General features: G+C 38.6%; 1 protein-coding gene across 1 annotated transcript; it reads right to left on the reverse strand.

Moving 5' to 3' along the window:
* Nucleotides 1–639: 639 nt before the first annotated feature.
* Nucleotides 640–8,742, reverse strand: entpd5a (ectonucleoside triphosphate diphosphohydrolase 5a). The gene is made up of 13 exons (XM_056245494.1): nucleotides 8,216–8,742; nucleotides 7,304–7,383; nucleotides 6,645–6,788; nucleotides 6,100–6,175; nucleotides 5,470–5,505; nucleotides 5,290–5,378; nucleotides 5,125–5,204; nucleotides 4,958–5,019; nucleotides 4,771–4,872; nucleotides 3,984–4,127; nucleotides 3,821–3,877; nucleotides 2,464–2,579; nucleotides 640–2,254 (listed from the first exon to the last, which is right to left on the reverse strand). The coding sequence occupies exons 1-13, from the start codon at nucleotides 8,496–8,498 to the stop codon at nucleotides 2,171–2,173; spliced, it is 1,353 nt and encodes a 450-aa protein (XP_056101469.1). The 5' UTR covers nucleotides 8,499–8,742; the 3' UTR covers nucleotides 640–2,170.
* Nucleotides 8,743–14,859: the final 6,117 nt, after the last annotated feature.

Consider the following 14,859-nt stretch of genomic DNA (forward strand, 5'->3'; position numbering starts at 1 on the left):
TACAATGTCACTCTTCTTGGTGGTTTATATATTTGAGAACCATGACATATTAAAAGATTTTCACACACACACAAAAAGGATGCATTTGTAAGGCCTCTTTTCTTATACAACAGAACTCCGGTGGGAAGTATTTGCAAGCTGATGAAAAATGTATCTCGTCATAAACTTACCTTTTGATTTGACTGGGGTTCTAATGTCCTAAGTCATAAACTTATTTTAACGAATAAATGTTCGCATTTCATATCGCATTAGCAACCTTTTATTTAACTAAGTTAACCCTTTTATCTCGCGATAATTCACGAACACTCGCGATGATTGTCACACGGGGGTATTTTTCATAAATGGCGCGAATTCGAATCATGGGAACTTTCGATTTTGTTCAACAAGGAGACCCATTCAACTCACTAGTAGAAGGTAAGCAACAATAATCGTCTATGATATAGTGTTTAGTTTCTGATACACACGAACATCAAGTTTTTCTTTTACATTTAATGTGATTATACATTATTATTCTACACTGTAAATAATAAAGAGAAATGTCAGTAGTTCAAGAATACCTCAAGTTGAATTTATAAGTTACTTAAGTTACTTGATCCAAAAGATCAAGTTTGTTGGTCAACAACATTGGTCAACAACAGATTTAGTATTTATTTTTTATTCATACATGTGCAATATCACTTCATACACAACACATTTGGAAAGCATATTTATAGCATTTGCTGTATAGAATACCACTAATAATGGTGAAGCCTACATGATAATCTCATGTTATATGTTGAACTATGACACACAATTGGTAAAAAAAAAAAAAAAAAATACTGATATATATACAGTCGTAGAAAACCGACATATAAAGGTATACTGAAGCTGATGGATTAAGAAATGCAACAACGCCTCACAGCATATTCAGCAAGTATCCATGTAATAAATATTTGTACAATAATTCACAAAACGCACTTAACATGATACTGCCAAGTGAACAAAGACTGTTACTTTCTGACACTGGTCCTAAATCTGTCAGCAGTATGCACCTGTCACGTTTAACAAAATCTGACCTAATTTTGCCCAATTACAACTGAGCATCTGTGCATACACACAACAGCAACTTTTTAACGCTGTTACACATAATGACCCCCTAAAACCATCCACAATAACTAACCCAAGTTTAAAGACATAAAAGAGGTTGAAGGTACTCTAAACTCTGTTTGCATGTTGGTGTAAAAATAACTGTTTAAATACAGTAATGAATAATATCTACTTTAATAACCTCTGACCAGTAGTCATTCGAGTCATTTTAGTAGGCTATTTATACTAGGATTTAGCCATGTAAGCATTTGTATACCTTTTTAATTTGATGATGGCTGCAGTGCAAGTGTATTAAACTGCATGCCATTCAGTGTTAAAAACCATGGTTGGTTGGACCCCGGTTAAAAAAAGCACCTATAGATTTTCACCAAAAGTGATATCTATCTGAAAAGCTTCCACCTCAACTCTACAACTCTAGCTATGGAAACCTCTTTACCATTCAAACAGATATGTGTAAATACATGCATTATTCATTAATATGTAAAACAGCATTCATGTGCCCATGTAAAGTGACTATATTTGATTTCTTCTGATCCGCACTTGTCCAATCATCACCAGTTTAAGCTGCGGATCCCAAACTAAAACAGACCGATTGCTGTAGCTCTACCAGCTACGTTAAAGTGTTACGTGCCACTACATGGAAATTGCAATATAATTCACCATAACCTAAAACAGCACTACACTACCGTGCAAGCACTACTAATAACAGATAACTGTAGAAGAAGCTACGGAAGCTACACTACTCAACGCAATGTTTTTACATGTGTCACACTGCACAATATCCTGCACAACAGCATGAATCAAGAGCTTTGAATGGGTCTAAGACGACAGCTGAAAAAAAATGTAAACATACAGTAGAAATAGCAGACTGGCCTGGCCATCTTTACAAAAATATAGTGATTTCTTTGTGAACAGTTCTCTGGGTGTTTAGTTGGTGAGGAAGAAGAGTGTTGAGATTCAGGGCTGCAGTGCAGGACAGATCTGAAACCCACTTAAGAGTTTTAGGGTAGGAGGAAGGGGGGAGACTGCTTGACCAGGTGAGATTTTTCCATTTCTCATGCTGGTATCCACAAGACTGCAGGATTTATTGAATGTTGAGATTGTGGAAATGATCAAAGATGGCGCCGAGTGCCCAGCTTGTCTCCACGTTATTCACCTTTTTGGTAAGCTGTGAAGAAAAAGAAGATCATTAATCTATGACTAAAATTGTACTGCCAAGGAATGTTAATTTAGGCTCTTGGCACTTTATTTAAGCACAATCTAAAATGTACAGAAATCAGGTTTGAGATCTCCTGCATAGTGTATTTCCTGTAAATTTGTTCAAGCTTCACAGGAGTTTTCAATTTTTAAATTGTTGTTTTAATATTTCAGCCTCACCTGCAGAACAGTGCTATCCTTGAAGCCGAATCCCTCTTTCAGTAGGCATGTGATGTAGGTCATGTCCATGCACAAAAAGGGGCTGATTGGGCGGTATTTAGTCATCTTGTTGCACACTTGATTAAGAAAAAGAAAAGAACTATAATTAGCTGTGCTCGCTATGGGAAGCTGCAACGATTGCTCATACAGTTAAGGATTTTAAGAAAAAAAAGCTTAAGCCTTAGTATTAAACCTTGACGCATTTCTCATCCCACATGGTTTGTGTGAGTTATTCCTCAAATTGGGTGGCTTGTTGAGTAAAAAGTACTACCCAGTACCCAGAACACCCTAGAACTAAGAACTGCTTTGAAAACCTTTGCAACCACATGGCAATGAGTTTTGCAATGTAAACATTTTGTAACTCTGTGAGTGTAGAATTGGGCAATAAAAATACATAAAGACAGGATTAAAAGACTAAAAGACTCCCACATGAGATAAGCATAGTGTATACACTATCTACTGAGGACAGACTGTTGATTGTCAGGCTACAGTGTGTCAGAGTCTGGGGAAAATTACGTAAGACATTGAGGCACCAGCACTGTGTTTGCTACAACCGTCTAGCACATCTTTGTGAAACAGGTCTTCCCAATGTTTTGTTTTTCCTCCAGCTGACAAGGTGACTTGTGAAAGTTTGGGAAGAGGGGAAGAACAGGAGAAAAAGTACAAAAGAATAATTTCATACACGTGTGCTGATCGCGCTCCAAACCATGAGGCAAGCCAAGCAATACCAAGTGTTCCCACACAGAGTGAGACATTAAGTCCTGCCTGCCTCCAGTTAGATATTGGGCATTAGGTGTTGTCTCACGGTCAAGGAGGAGGGAGTACCCACAGGGCTGCTGCCATTGGGATAACCAACGTGCCAAATGTGGTTCATCGGGACCATGCGACAGTGTCAGCGTACAAATAAACGCCTTACATAAGGCGCCAACTCATTCCCCCTAGTGATAAATTTTCTCTGTGGACATTTACTGTTTGACACAATCTACCACGTGAGCCATATTCTATGAATCAGTTTCAGGTCTCAAACTGACGTATGCGTCACATTCTGTACAAGAACTCAAAACATAATCTCCTACGCAATGGGCATGGAAAAGCTGAGATAGCGGGTTGGAGAGTTACAAAAGAAGGCAGAAGTATTTGTGTGGGAGAGGCGTAACCTATGTTTATGTGGTGGCAGAGCTATCATTTTGTGAAGCCAGTGTGATTGTCGAGAACCTCAAATGCAAATAAGCACCAAGGGTTTATGTTTGTGCAATGTGTGCGGCAGGACTTTGACCCGAGTGTTCATTGGAGATTGGGAGAATTTCCAAGGTCTTACCTTCTTTGGCTTTTTTTTTGAAATCCCTGACTTCCACAGTACCACCACGAGATCCGTCTAAAGGATTGAGACAATACATGTTTGTTCAGCATAATTTTTAAAGATGATGCATGTGTAGACATTCCGTAGCATTGACCCTTATCCCTAATGTAATCCTTCTCACCAATGAGACCGGAATCCACGGCTCTGTCATAGTAATGGGAAAAGGCATAGAAGATGCTGCTTCCCTTGACCTCAAAGGGCTGGTGCACAATTCCTTTCACCACTCGCGTCACCTCTTGGTAGCACAACTTGTACCCTGCATAACCTGGAAATAAAGGACCAAATGTATTTATACTCCTGTTATTGAGATCTCGTAAATTGCAGTTGCAGTTTTACCTCACTGCCCTTTATCGTAGACCTAACTTTTTCCTGTCTCTCAAATTCTTCAGGGAAAGATTTCCTCCCAGGAAGCTCCAAATAGGCAGCTTTCATATGACCTGGAGCTAACTGGTTGGTCATTTCTACTAGTTGGAAACCACATGGACTGCTTAACAAGGCCCATCATAACTGGTAAATCTGCACTACAACATTGGGGCAGGCAGGCTAAATGTCAAGCCCGTAACTGAACTAGTTTCTTTTTTATATTCCTATGAGAGTGTTGAATCAAGAGTGTTGAGTGAACTGACTATTTTCTCTCTGCTTAAATACAATGTTCATTTTAGTATTTCTGTGGAGACAGAAATGACAGTAAACATAGAGGAAAAACCCCAGAGAAGTTAACTAAGGTAAAATCACATTGATTTTGAATTCTGTTTTATTCTGATTGTAAATGGAAGCTTGAAGTCAATGTGAGTGTGATGAGAGTTTTTGTGTAACAGGATATAACATAAAATAAGGGACTAGATATGTATTGTAAGACTAACTTTAAGATTCTAACTTTATTATATTATTAGTCTGAGGTCACTCACCATCTGGGGTTCCACTGACTTTGTAGGTGTGTTCACCAAAGCTCCAGTCTTCTCTGAATTTTTTTGGCAAACAAGAACTTCTGAAAACTTTCCAGTCAAGTCCTGAAGGTTGAACATTGTGAGAAAATATAATAATCATCAATTATAAAACATAAAGTAAACAAACAAAAAAAACATTAATATTTACCATCAGCACCAAGAGCACCAAGAGTTGCCAGTCTGCCAGCAATTAATCCATTTCCAAGGTAACTGCAAATGGACAAAGAGTAAAAATGATGATGGCAAATTGTTGCATGTTGTTGGTCTTTGTCTAAAAAGGGACAAAATAACTATTGTTTCATCAAGTTATCTGACCTGTGAGTATACAGCGCATAGGTGCTGTTGAACATATTGATTTTGGCAATGTAGTCTGGAGGAGCAGACAGTACAGTTTTCTGTGAAAGAGAATAGTGTCAATGTAAGATAGTGTAATACTGAAACATACTAGCCAGTATGCAAACTTTTGTCTTATCTTTATACCTTTAACTTAGGAAGGAACGTAATCTGAGTTGAACCTCCACCCAAATCCAGGATCCCAACAGTTTTCCTTGTTTTAGCATACAAATGACCTGCAATACAAAGGTACAATAAACTTGTGTAAATTAACTTTAATATCAGTCATCCAAATCCATGAAAAACATATTTTTAGCAATACCTTACCTGTGAGGAAGTTTACTGTAACCCATGCCAAGACCCCTGTAAGACAGAGAATCCATGATGCTACTGAGATGCATAATTTGAATACTAAATATCAAGTTTTAACTCTAAATAATATGGTAAAACCCAGTCACCACCCAGACATTATTTAACATTTGAAACAGTTTGATATCTGACACCTGCAAGTGTTTTTTTTTTAATATACATATTCAGTTAATAAAGTGCTGCATGTTTATTATTAAGGTTTTTATCACTTATGTCTTCATAGAAAGTATACATCTTATGTTGGGACCATCAAAGACCAGCCCAGGTAATTAAACATGTCTGAGATGTGAAATTAGTCACACCTCATAAAACCACCGGACAAGTATGCGAATGTCTGGGTTTGCGTGAAACGAATGTCAACTTAAATTAAAAAATGTGGAGGATTATTTTATATTGAGCGTGGGAGGCTTCCAGACAAGGTTTAATCCAGACAGCTATATTAAATACTCAGGTCGCTATCACAATAACAGACACAGGAAAGCTGGGGTAAAAGGGATGTTTCAAAGTCTGTGCATTGCATCATGGGTTTAATTTACAATTCATCTCTTCATTATCTTGGATATGTTAAAGAGAGAAAAGTTATAGTACCTTCATTGGTGCCATTCATTATGGTGACACTGTTGTTTGGCACAAAGAAAGGAGAGTCGTCAAAAATTTCTTTGACCTATGGACACAAACCAGAATTTACATGTATTAACCATAGTGTACAATTTCAACTATTCAATGTAATGAAATCTAAGAGCTCATGACTCATGTGTTCCTCTGTAGTGTACACCATAAAAAAAATTAAGAAACCATTTGGTTGTTACAACATAAATATTCAATCCGGCTCTTTTTATCTGGAGTCAACGGGAAGTGCACTGAATCAATCTTGGGCAAAATTGTCTGAAACTGGGCAAGCTAGAAACCACAAGTGCGGCTGGTGTGGTGGCATTGAATACGATAATTCAAAAGGCATTTGGGTTCCTTTAACTCCAGACAGCCTCAGAACAGCTGCTTTTGCACAGTATTGGTTTCTCTTCTCTCTTACGTTTCCTGTCTTTCTCTCTCTGTCTCACACACAACGTGGTTTGCATCCCTTTGGAATGGTTGGTTTCTCTTCCAAAATGTCTGAGAAAGAGATGAAGCCTTACCTCATCCAACAAGGCTTTGGCTTTTTCTTGAGGCAGCAGGCGCAAGCCGGCAGTGGCTTTCAGAACCACAGGTGTCTGTATCCATTCCTCTTTGGGAATCGTCTTCTTAGCCACCTTCAGCAATTGCCTAAGGGTTTCTCCACCCTAGCAAATGGAAAATATGTACATATTATTGCAAATACACCACAATTCCTCAAAGAGAAGTCAAAGGAACCATCCTAGCCCTGTCCTGTAACAATAGTATGATCTATAAACAGCTGAACTGGCATCTTGTTTGTCTACCAGCAACAAGGTCTCTCAATGGAGAGCCGAATTATTAACCATTTCAATGTCCTTGGCTCATGGCTACATAGTTGAACATGTTGAGAAAAACCCATCAGTAGAGTACTGGCATAAAGCAGTTTTTATTTTATTTTATTAGAACATCTGCAAAAACAGAAATTACTGTGTGGTCACAAACTAAAGTAAATAATCATTGCACAGTCTATAATTCCATAGTGCTGAGTGCAGATTTTTCTTGTTATCTTCAGTGAAAAAAAATATATACATACATATGCTTTCTCCATCTGCACTACACAGACGATACTGGAAAAAGTCTAAGACATTAGAATGTAATAGAAATAACGTTCCCTGATGTTATAAGAAAGTTAGTGGCTTACCTCTTCAGGCTTATCTGCATATGCTGATAATCCAGGCTTCACGGCATGGTACATCTCATTGTCAAGCACTGGAAGCACCGCTGTGGGACACAGACACAGACAGAAATGTCAGAGGGGACAATTGAAGACGTATGCTATTAGAAGGTGCACATTAGCGATGGACTGTGGGCAACTTGACTCCATCTCTTAAAAGGTTATTGTGCATGAGCAGAGACATTTGGTTATTGTATGTTTACCACAAATGGCGACCACCAAGATTTTTCCAGACAGGCAAATTAAGAGTTTCTCAAGGCTCAGAGTTTACCTCATCAGGAGTGATGCCATGTCTCCATTTGATGGGTATTTTGGGGAACCAATTACTGCATTATCAGCTCAAACCCATAATCTTTAACATATTGCTAAGGGTTGCAATTTATTAAATGAAACTGCAGCTGCTTATTACCCATCGTTCTCCATATCCCTCTTTCCTCTTCCCACCCCTGTGTTTCTGTTTGCCTTCACACCATGCAGTGAATGAACCACGGCAAACACAGACACAGTAAGCAGACGTGCTATGAGCCACAGGCTCCTGACAGGGATGCAGTAAGAAAGAAATCAAGAGAGAGAGAGAGAGAGAGAGAGAGAGAGAGAGAGAGAGAGAGAGAGAGAGAGAGAGAGAGATAGAGAGAGAGAGAAATGAAGAGGGCAGCCGTTCAGAGAGTGTGCAAGGCGGGACTCTTCAAGATCATTCTGAGTTCATGGTCTAAACTACACCGAAACATGGATGTGAGTCAGGACAATCAGAGCAACACATCTGGAGAGGAAAATATTGAAATTCTAGCTACAAGAGGAGCAAGTAAGTAACCTGGGTATCTGCAGAGCTCATTTAGTGCGTAAAAAGGGCATATGGAGAAAGGACATGGAGAGACTTACCTGGGTCTTTTTGAATGAACCTGTAAATGTGGATACGGGTGCCGGTGCTGCCAGCATCAAACATGATCCCATAAAAGGTGCGACTGAAGTTGACCGGACGAGGGGCCACTGCTTCCTTCACCACAGGTACCTCTGGAGGAAGCTGATTGTCCATGTTGGTATGGTGATTGAACGCACGATAGCGGTTGTGCATATGGTGGTTGGAATATGTTGCCTCTGCCAGAAAGTACCCGGCAAAAAGCCAAATGGACACCACCGTCAAGAGCAACATCTGCTGAGACATGGTTTCTTTCTCCCACACCGACACTACAAACAGCTGAAGGCTTGACTGGCGGTTTCTTGAAAAGTGACTCAAGAGTTTTTATGGAGGAGGATGTGTTTGCTGTTTTTGCCCGGTCTTGTTGAAAGTCTTGAAGGGTGTGCAGATGCAGCAAAGGTCTACAGAAAAGATGAAGAAGGGAAGAAAGAGAAGATGGAGAGAGCCCAGAAAGAGAGGGTGAACACAGAGACACGCTCGGGACTGGTCGGTCATCTGTTTACAGTATATAAAGACATAAGTGCTTGGCAGGGGGCCATGCCAAACAACGGCATCCACCAATCCTGAGCCTCTCCATAGCAAGCCCTCTGAAATCCATCCTCCACCATCCCCTCCCCTTACTTATAAAAAAATGGACATGGAATACCTGCTAAAGAGTGTTGTTTCTTTCTCGTCAATTACGTGCAAGGCGTTCAAATTGGCAATACCCTCCCCCATCATCTGAAGTGGCTTAGATGCTGCTAAAATGTCTTCAGAAGAACAAAAGAGAGTATATATTAAGACTTCAAACCAGTTGGATTGCTAGGAGTAGATGCATTGGTTTAAAAATACATTTTATGGGTGTACTTAATTAAAACTTACAGCTTTACTTTCTACTTACGGCCAGTCTTGTTACTTCACCACTTTTTCTTTCTCCTACAAGTATTAAAACCTACTCATGCAAGCTTCCAATTGCTGCAAGCCAGTTTCCTTTCCAAGAATAGTAGTTATATCATGAACTGGCTAAAGAATCTTAAACCACCGTTTAACTGGGATCTTGAGATTCCGTGTTACATGTAGTTAATTTTAGTTATTTGTCTCGTAATTTCTAAAATAGGGCTTGTCCCTCCGTTGCTCGCTTTAAAAGAGGTGTAAATAGATGTAGACATTATCTAATTTATTGAAGGAGTTTGTGGCAAGAATATAAAATGGCATTGTTATCATTAAACTTCAGAGCTCAAGCATAGGGTAGACAAATGATTCTTGTGTTGTTTTCACATCAGTTGCCAGGTATTTTGGCACGGCAGATGGTAAACTTCTGTGTCTGTGTACTTTGAGTGCCCACAGAGTAGTGGAAGATCCTGTACTCAGGACACGTAGGGTCAAATTTTAGACACAAAACAATTTACAGTTTCGGAGGTAAATGACTAAATTAGCACCAAAAAAATTCTTTTCAATTTACTTGCAAAGACTTGTAGCTAGGCAAGAACATATTTTAGGATTATTCAGAGAGAAAGCGTATGAGTGATTGCATTTTCTTTGGTGGAAGTTTTGCAAAGCTTCTTCTTTATTTCTTCTCTATTGGTTTTGACAGAAAAAAGCATGTAGGGATCAAATCCTGTGTGCAGGAGCAAACACAATTGAAAACCTCGTATGAACTGAACAGAAGGGTTATAGAGGGGTTTTCTCGACTCTGTGAACCTTGGTCTACCATCAAGGAGGGTAGCTTTAATGAATTGTTGTGCAATCCTAAAAAATGCAGGCCCGATGGAAGGGTTGCATTACGATGACATGTCTTTTTCTCTTTTACGTGCAACTAATGAAAGTGGTTCACCGCACATCGAGTTAAGAATGGCTTTCATTGCCACTGCCGGTGAGACCCAGCTGAGGGACAGGGAAAAGGAGAAATCAGGGGCGGTGGAAACCAGGTCTCCGATTTTAGTGCCTCGAGGGGAGATGAGAAGCAGAGGCCAGAGGGAAGGAGGGAGGGGACCTGGGTGGAGTTTGGCAGTGGCTGCGCTCCCATCATGCCATTCCAGTCCCCGGACAGTCGGCTGAGCAAAGCAACAGTTCCAACGTTGTAATTTGGAACTAAAAATATTACACTTTCTTTCCTCTTTTTCTTCTTTTTTCAAATTGCGGTACCCCATTATGGTCTTTTCTCCCGTGCCAAGCATGCATGTGCAGGCCCTCATATTGACTTCTGACAAGTTTAAACCGTTTTAACACTTTGAACTGCGCCATAGCAACAGTATAGTGCATCTATGAACTAATTCAATAGGTGGCTGGCTTGCAAGTGTCATAAAAAGTATTCACTCTCCTGCAAAAGATCATTATATGCAGGCTGCGATGCATCATGAGGATTTCTGTCATTCAGGCTGGACCCATTCTATGGCACCACTGGACAATATGGTGACTGTAACATCTGCTGTTAAGAGCACCCTCAGCTGTTGTTTTTTGGTCTCTAAATGAGCACTTATGTTCACACATATCTGAGACAATTACTGACAAGGCAGTCTGTACATCCATGGAATTATCACAATACATCATAAACAGTGTTTATGGCATAAAGCAAGGCAATTACAGTACATTGTTTGACTGATGCAATAAAAAATAAACCATGATGAGCGCCAAAGCCAGACACAATCCAAACCATTTGTGCAGTGTTGACTGAAACATGTTTTGCCACAACGAAACAATAATAATTTAGAATAATTCGTTGCCAGCCCAGTAGAATATGCAATGCATCATTTAATCTAAATTGTAATAGAGTTACAAAACAATAGGATACTTTTATAGTGCATAAAACAAAAATATGACAACAAAATTGTGAGGTTTGATCATGCACAAATGAACTGAATGTGTTATTCCTTATGCAACATGCATTGCTTTTTAAAGTAATAGTTCACCCAAAAATAAATATGTCACCATTTACTTATCCTCATGTATTAATTCTTGTACAAAACGCAAAAGTAGATCATTTAATGAATGTTGGGTATTTCAATACAATGGCGGTACACTGACTCGCTTTTACACTAACTCATTGTCATTTTCCAATTTCAGCAATCAGTTTTGATGAAAAATCCCTCCTGTGCGCATTTGCAAGTCACATGTTCACACAAGATCCAGTATAGATCATTTCCAAATAAATCAAAACACCCATCTTTCACTTAATATTGTTTTAGATTTTTATTTACAATTGGAGATATCTTTTCAAAAGGTACACTTTTGTAACTAAAGGGTGCCTATTGGTAACTTAAAGGTACATATTAGTACCTAAAAGAAACAAAAGTGTATCTTTTGAAAAGGTACAACCCCAGTGACAGCGTTTGTACCTTTTTTTCTGAGAGTGTCTAGCCCAAGAACTCTTAATGAAGAGACCAATTCTTGTAATAACAGATTTGATGATAATGACAGTTTGAAAATGTTTACGGTTATTTGTATATGGGGGTGTGTGGGAGGGGGGTGTCTCTTCTTTCATCTCTGTCATAGTAATTAGCTTTATATTTAGTTGCCCAACAACATATACGAACTTAAAGCCAAGAGCCGCCATACAGTAGCTACACCCTGACATTTTGACATATGTTCTTTAGCCTTTTTCTGCCTGTGGAATGTTTTATGGATACACTCCAGCTTCATCAAAAACGGAACAGAAATGACCGGCTGGGAACCCGGCAACTAACTTGAGTACAAGGCATGCAATGTGAGGGTGGTGCTGCTGGATGGATTCAAAATGATTCTGTGCTATGTTTACATTGTTTTTTTTTTAGAAGCGTGGCCCTTGAGAATCTGCTAAGTCAACTGCAATTTTGTTTAAGTTTTGTGGCTAATCCAAATCTTATGCAATACTGGCTTTTATCTTAAATTTGTTTGGTGGCTCAATGGCATGTCAATCACTGGCTGAAGTTGCTCTCCTCTAGAAGAACTGGAAGTGAACCCCTTTTGCTTACATAACCTTATGCAGCCTCGGTTACCGCTCACCCCACAATTCTTTGGTTTCTGAAGGCTACACCCTAGTGTTGCAAACAACAGAGAGTCCCGACCATTCCGTGACCCCCTTTTTTATACACAAGTCCCCACAGAGTGAACAGTTTTTCAAATGAAATCATAGGGTGATGGCAACCAATCTCTTTTGATCACAGCCATGATGAATATCAAAATAGGATTCTATCTAAAGACTAAGCAGCACTGTCAGCAAAGAAATAAATCAGTAAACTACAACAAAATGTAATCGTTTCTTATGCCCGGGCTGATTTTGGGCTGTCCCAGATGAAAGATGACCAATCGTGGTGATTTCTGTGGTCGTGGCTCCTAAACGTCGTACAGTGAGAGAGGTTCAAAGACTGCTGTTGTCACGGTCTTGCACCCAAAGATAGCCTGCGATAATTTTCTGAGAGTGCCAGAAGTTTAGCATGATCATCTCACAGTGTTTGCTGCTACACGTCTACTAACTAACCAATAAAAATGCAACATGAAATGGTGTATTGATCAAACCGACAGGTGCTAAAACTTATAACTACTTACCTTAAGCTCCATTTACAAAATAGGCATGCCAAGTTGGCCTCTTTTCCTTAGAAATGGTCGCGTCCATATTCTCCTCTTTCGCTTACTTCTCTTATTTTCAGCGCACATAAAAACCTCAATTGCCAAAGTGTGATTTATTTATTTGTTATTATTATTTGTTTACCACGAGCGCATGATGATGGTGTTTTATTCTTCTATATTAACGTGTATCAATGTATCAACATCGTACAGTCTGTCTACATACATGTCGTGCCCAAGTTTATTAGATGTCGTACAGTGTGATTTGTAATGATCTTATATTATTGCCAAAATCGCAAAGTCTGTAGCAGGCATAAAACTGCTTGTCAAGTTACAAAACTCACCATTATACAGGAACGCTAATGACCTTCTTTAATACATTTTAGCAGCTTCCCCAAAACTGTGTCTGAAAATGTTATGTTACACATATTTTCACGTGGAACTTGCATGTTTTTCCCCATAGATAAAGTGTGTGATAATGCCTGTTAATTTTTTCCACTTGTACATGAAACTCAGAGATGTTGCATTTGTCATAGTAAAAACTCAAAACACATCTAAAAAATAATGAGACCAAAGAATCTTAAATACCCACATGTCCATAATTGCAAAAATGAGTGTAGAGTCTTCACGTCACATGCATTAAACAGGTATATGGAGTTTTTATTGTGATGCGTGCCGTGTACATGTGGTAGAATGTTCCCTGTTCAATTTGCTTTATATTTATTTGTTTCAGCATGAGTATTTTGTTTGCCAACATTGAATTAGCCTACATTATGAACATGAACATGTGTGATGTCTAATTTGAAGTGTAAGTTTTTGTGTTCCTCGCGTGTCCAATGAGCTGGTGGTGGCAACTGGCAAATTTCAAAAGAAACTGTACGAAACTTTTTTACATAGAAACTTGAACCTTAAAGTTATTATTGCAAACGTTTTATGAACCCAGTATTTCAATCACGAAATGCATTGCAAATGCTCATTGAAGCTTAAATAGAAGTGTAACATCACACCACTTCTCTTGTTGTTTTAAAGTTTGAAAATGAGCTGTTTTGGTCAACAGCTGTTTTCCATTTACCATCCCTTACTTCATACTGGTAAAAATGGGTCCCAATAAGTGTTCAGCAGAGAGAAAACAAGAAGCTTGGTCTGGACAACCTTAAAACACCCCTTTTTTAGACACTCATGGAAATGTCATATTTGCCAATTTAGCAAAATCCTGGAAAATGTATTGTTGTGGTGGGCTCAGATGTCATTTCCAGGCCCACTTCCCTTGGCCTTCACGTTATGTGATAAAACACTTGAGAGAGGGCTTAGATAATGGAAACCAAACGATAGAACGTGAGTGTCTGCTTTTTTTTAACAAGTAAAGTGGTCTGACATGTGACTAAAAACAGGGAGAAATTCAGTCAGCCAAACTGTTATTTCATCAAGGCTTTTCCAGCTGTGTCCCTTGTGACCCAGCCATTTTGACAGCAATTAAAAAAGGCAAAGACAGAGAGAAAGGCATGAAATTTCACCACAGAATAATTGACCTTTGAAGTGGATATTCATCTCCTAATTCAGTTTGACAGTACGGTCAAAACCTTAAGACATTGGCAGCTATGATTAAATTTGTGTCAGTGTTTCAAACCAAAACACACACATAGAAACACTCACAAAAAAAAAAAAAAGATTATTATATACTGCTCTTTAATAATGGGTATTCTGTCTGAATTATGTTTTTGAATTCGATTTTACTCAACTAAATTTATTTAGCTGGGACCCACAATTTTTTCCTGCTACAAAGAAAGTAACTTTTCTTAAAATAATGACATTCATGACATAACATCATATGCCACAAATAATCTCATTTTGTTTTATACATTTAAATGTTACATTTATCAATCTGTTCATGTTATGGGATATATCAAATTATATTTATTTTAGGGCTGTCAAACGATTAATTGCGATTAATCGCATCCAAAATAAAAGTTTGTGTTTACATAATATATGTGTGTGTACTGTGTATAATTATTTTTAATACATAAATACCCACACATGCATGTGTATTTAAGAAATATTTGCATGTATATACTGTATATAGACTGAA

Source organism: Rhinichthys klamathensis, unplaced genomic scaffold, assembly GCF_029890125.1.
Source record: "Rhinichthys klamathensis goyatoka isolate OS25496 unplaced genomic scaffold, OSU_Roscu_1.1 h1tg000032l_1, whole genome shotgun sequence".
In the NCBI taxonomy this organism is placed as follows: domain Eukaryota; kingdom Metazoa; phylum Chordata; class Actinopteri; order Cypriniformes; family Leuciscidae; genus Rhinichthys; species Rhinichthys klamathensis.

Coding starts and splice junctions, on each gene's coding strand:
- entpd5a (XM_056245494.1), bottom strand. CDS start 8,498: ATGTCTCAGCAGATGTTGCTCTTGACGGTGGTGTCCATTTGGCTTTTT. Junction 5,020..5,124: donor TATGCGCTGTATACTCACAG/GTCAGATAACTT, acceptor GTCCATTTGCAG/TTACCTTGGAAATGGATTAA. Junction 4,128..4,770: donor AGTCAGTGGAACCCCAGATG/GTGAGTGACCTC, acceptor CTTTATTTCCAG/GTTATGCAGGGTACAAGTTG.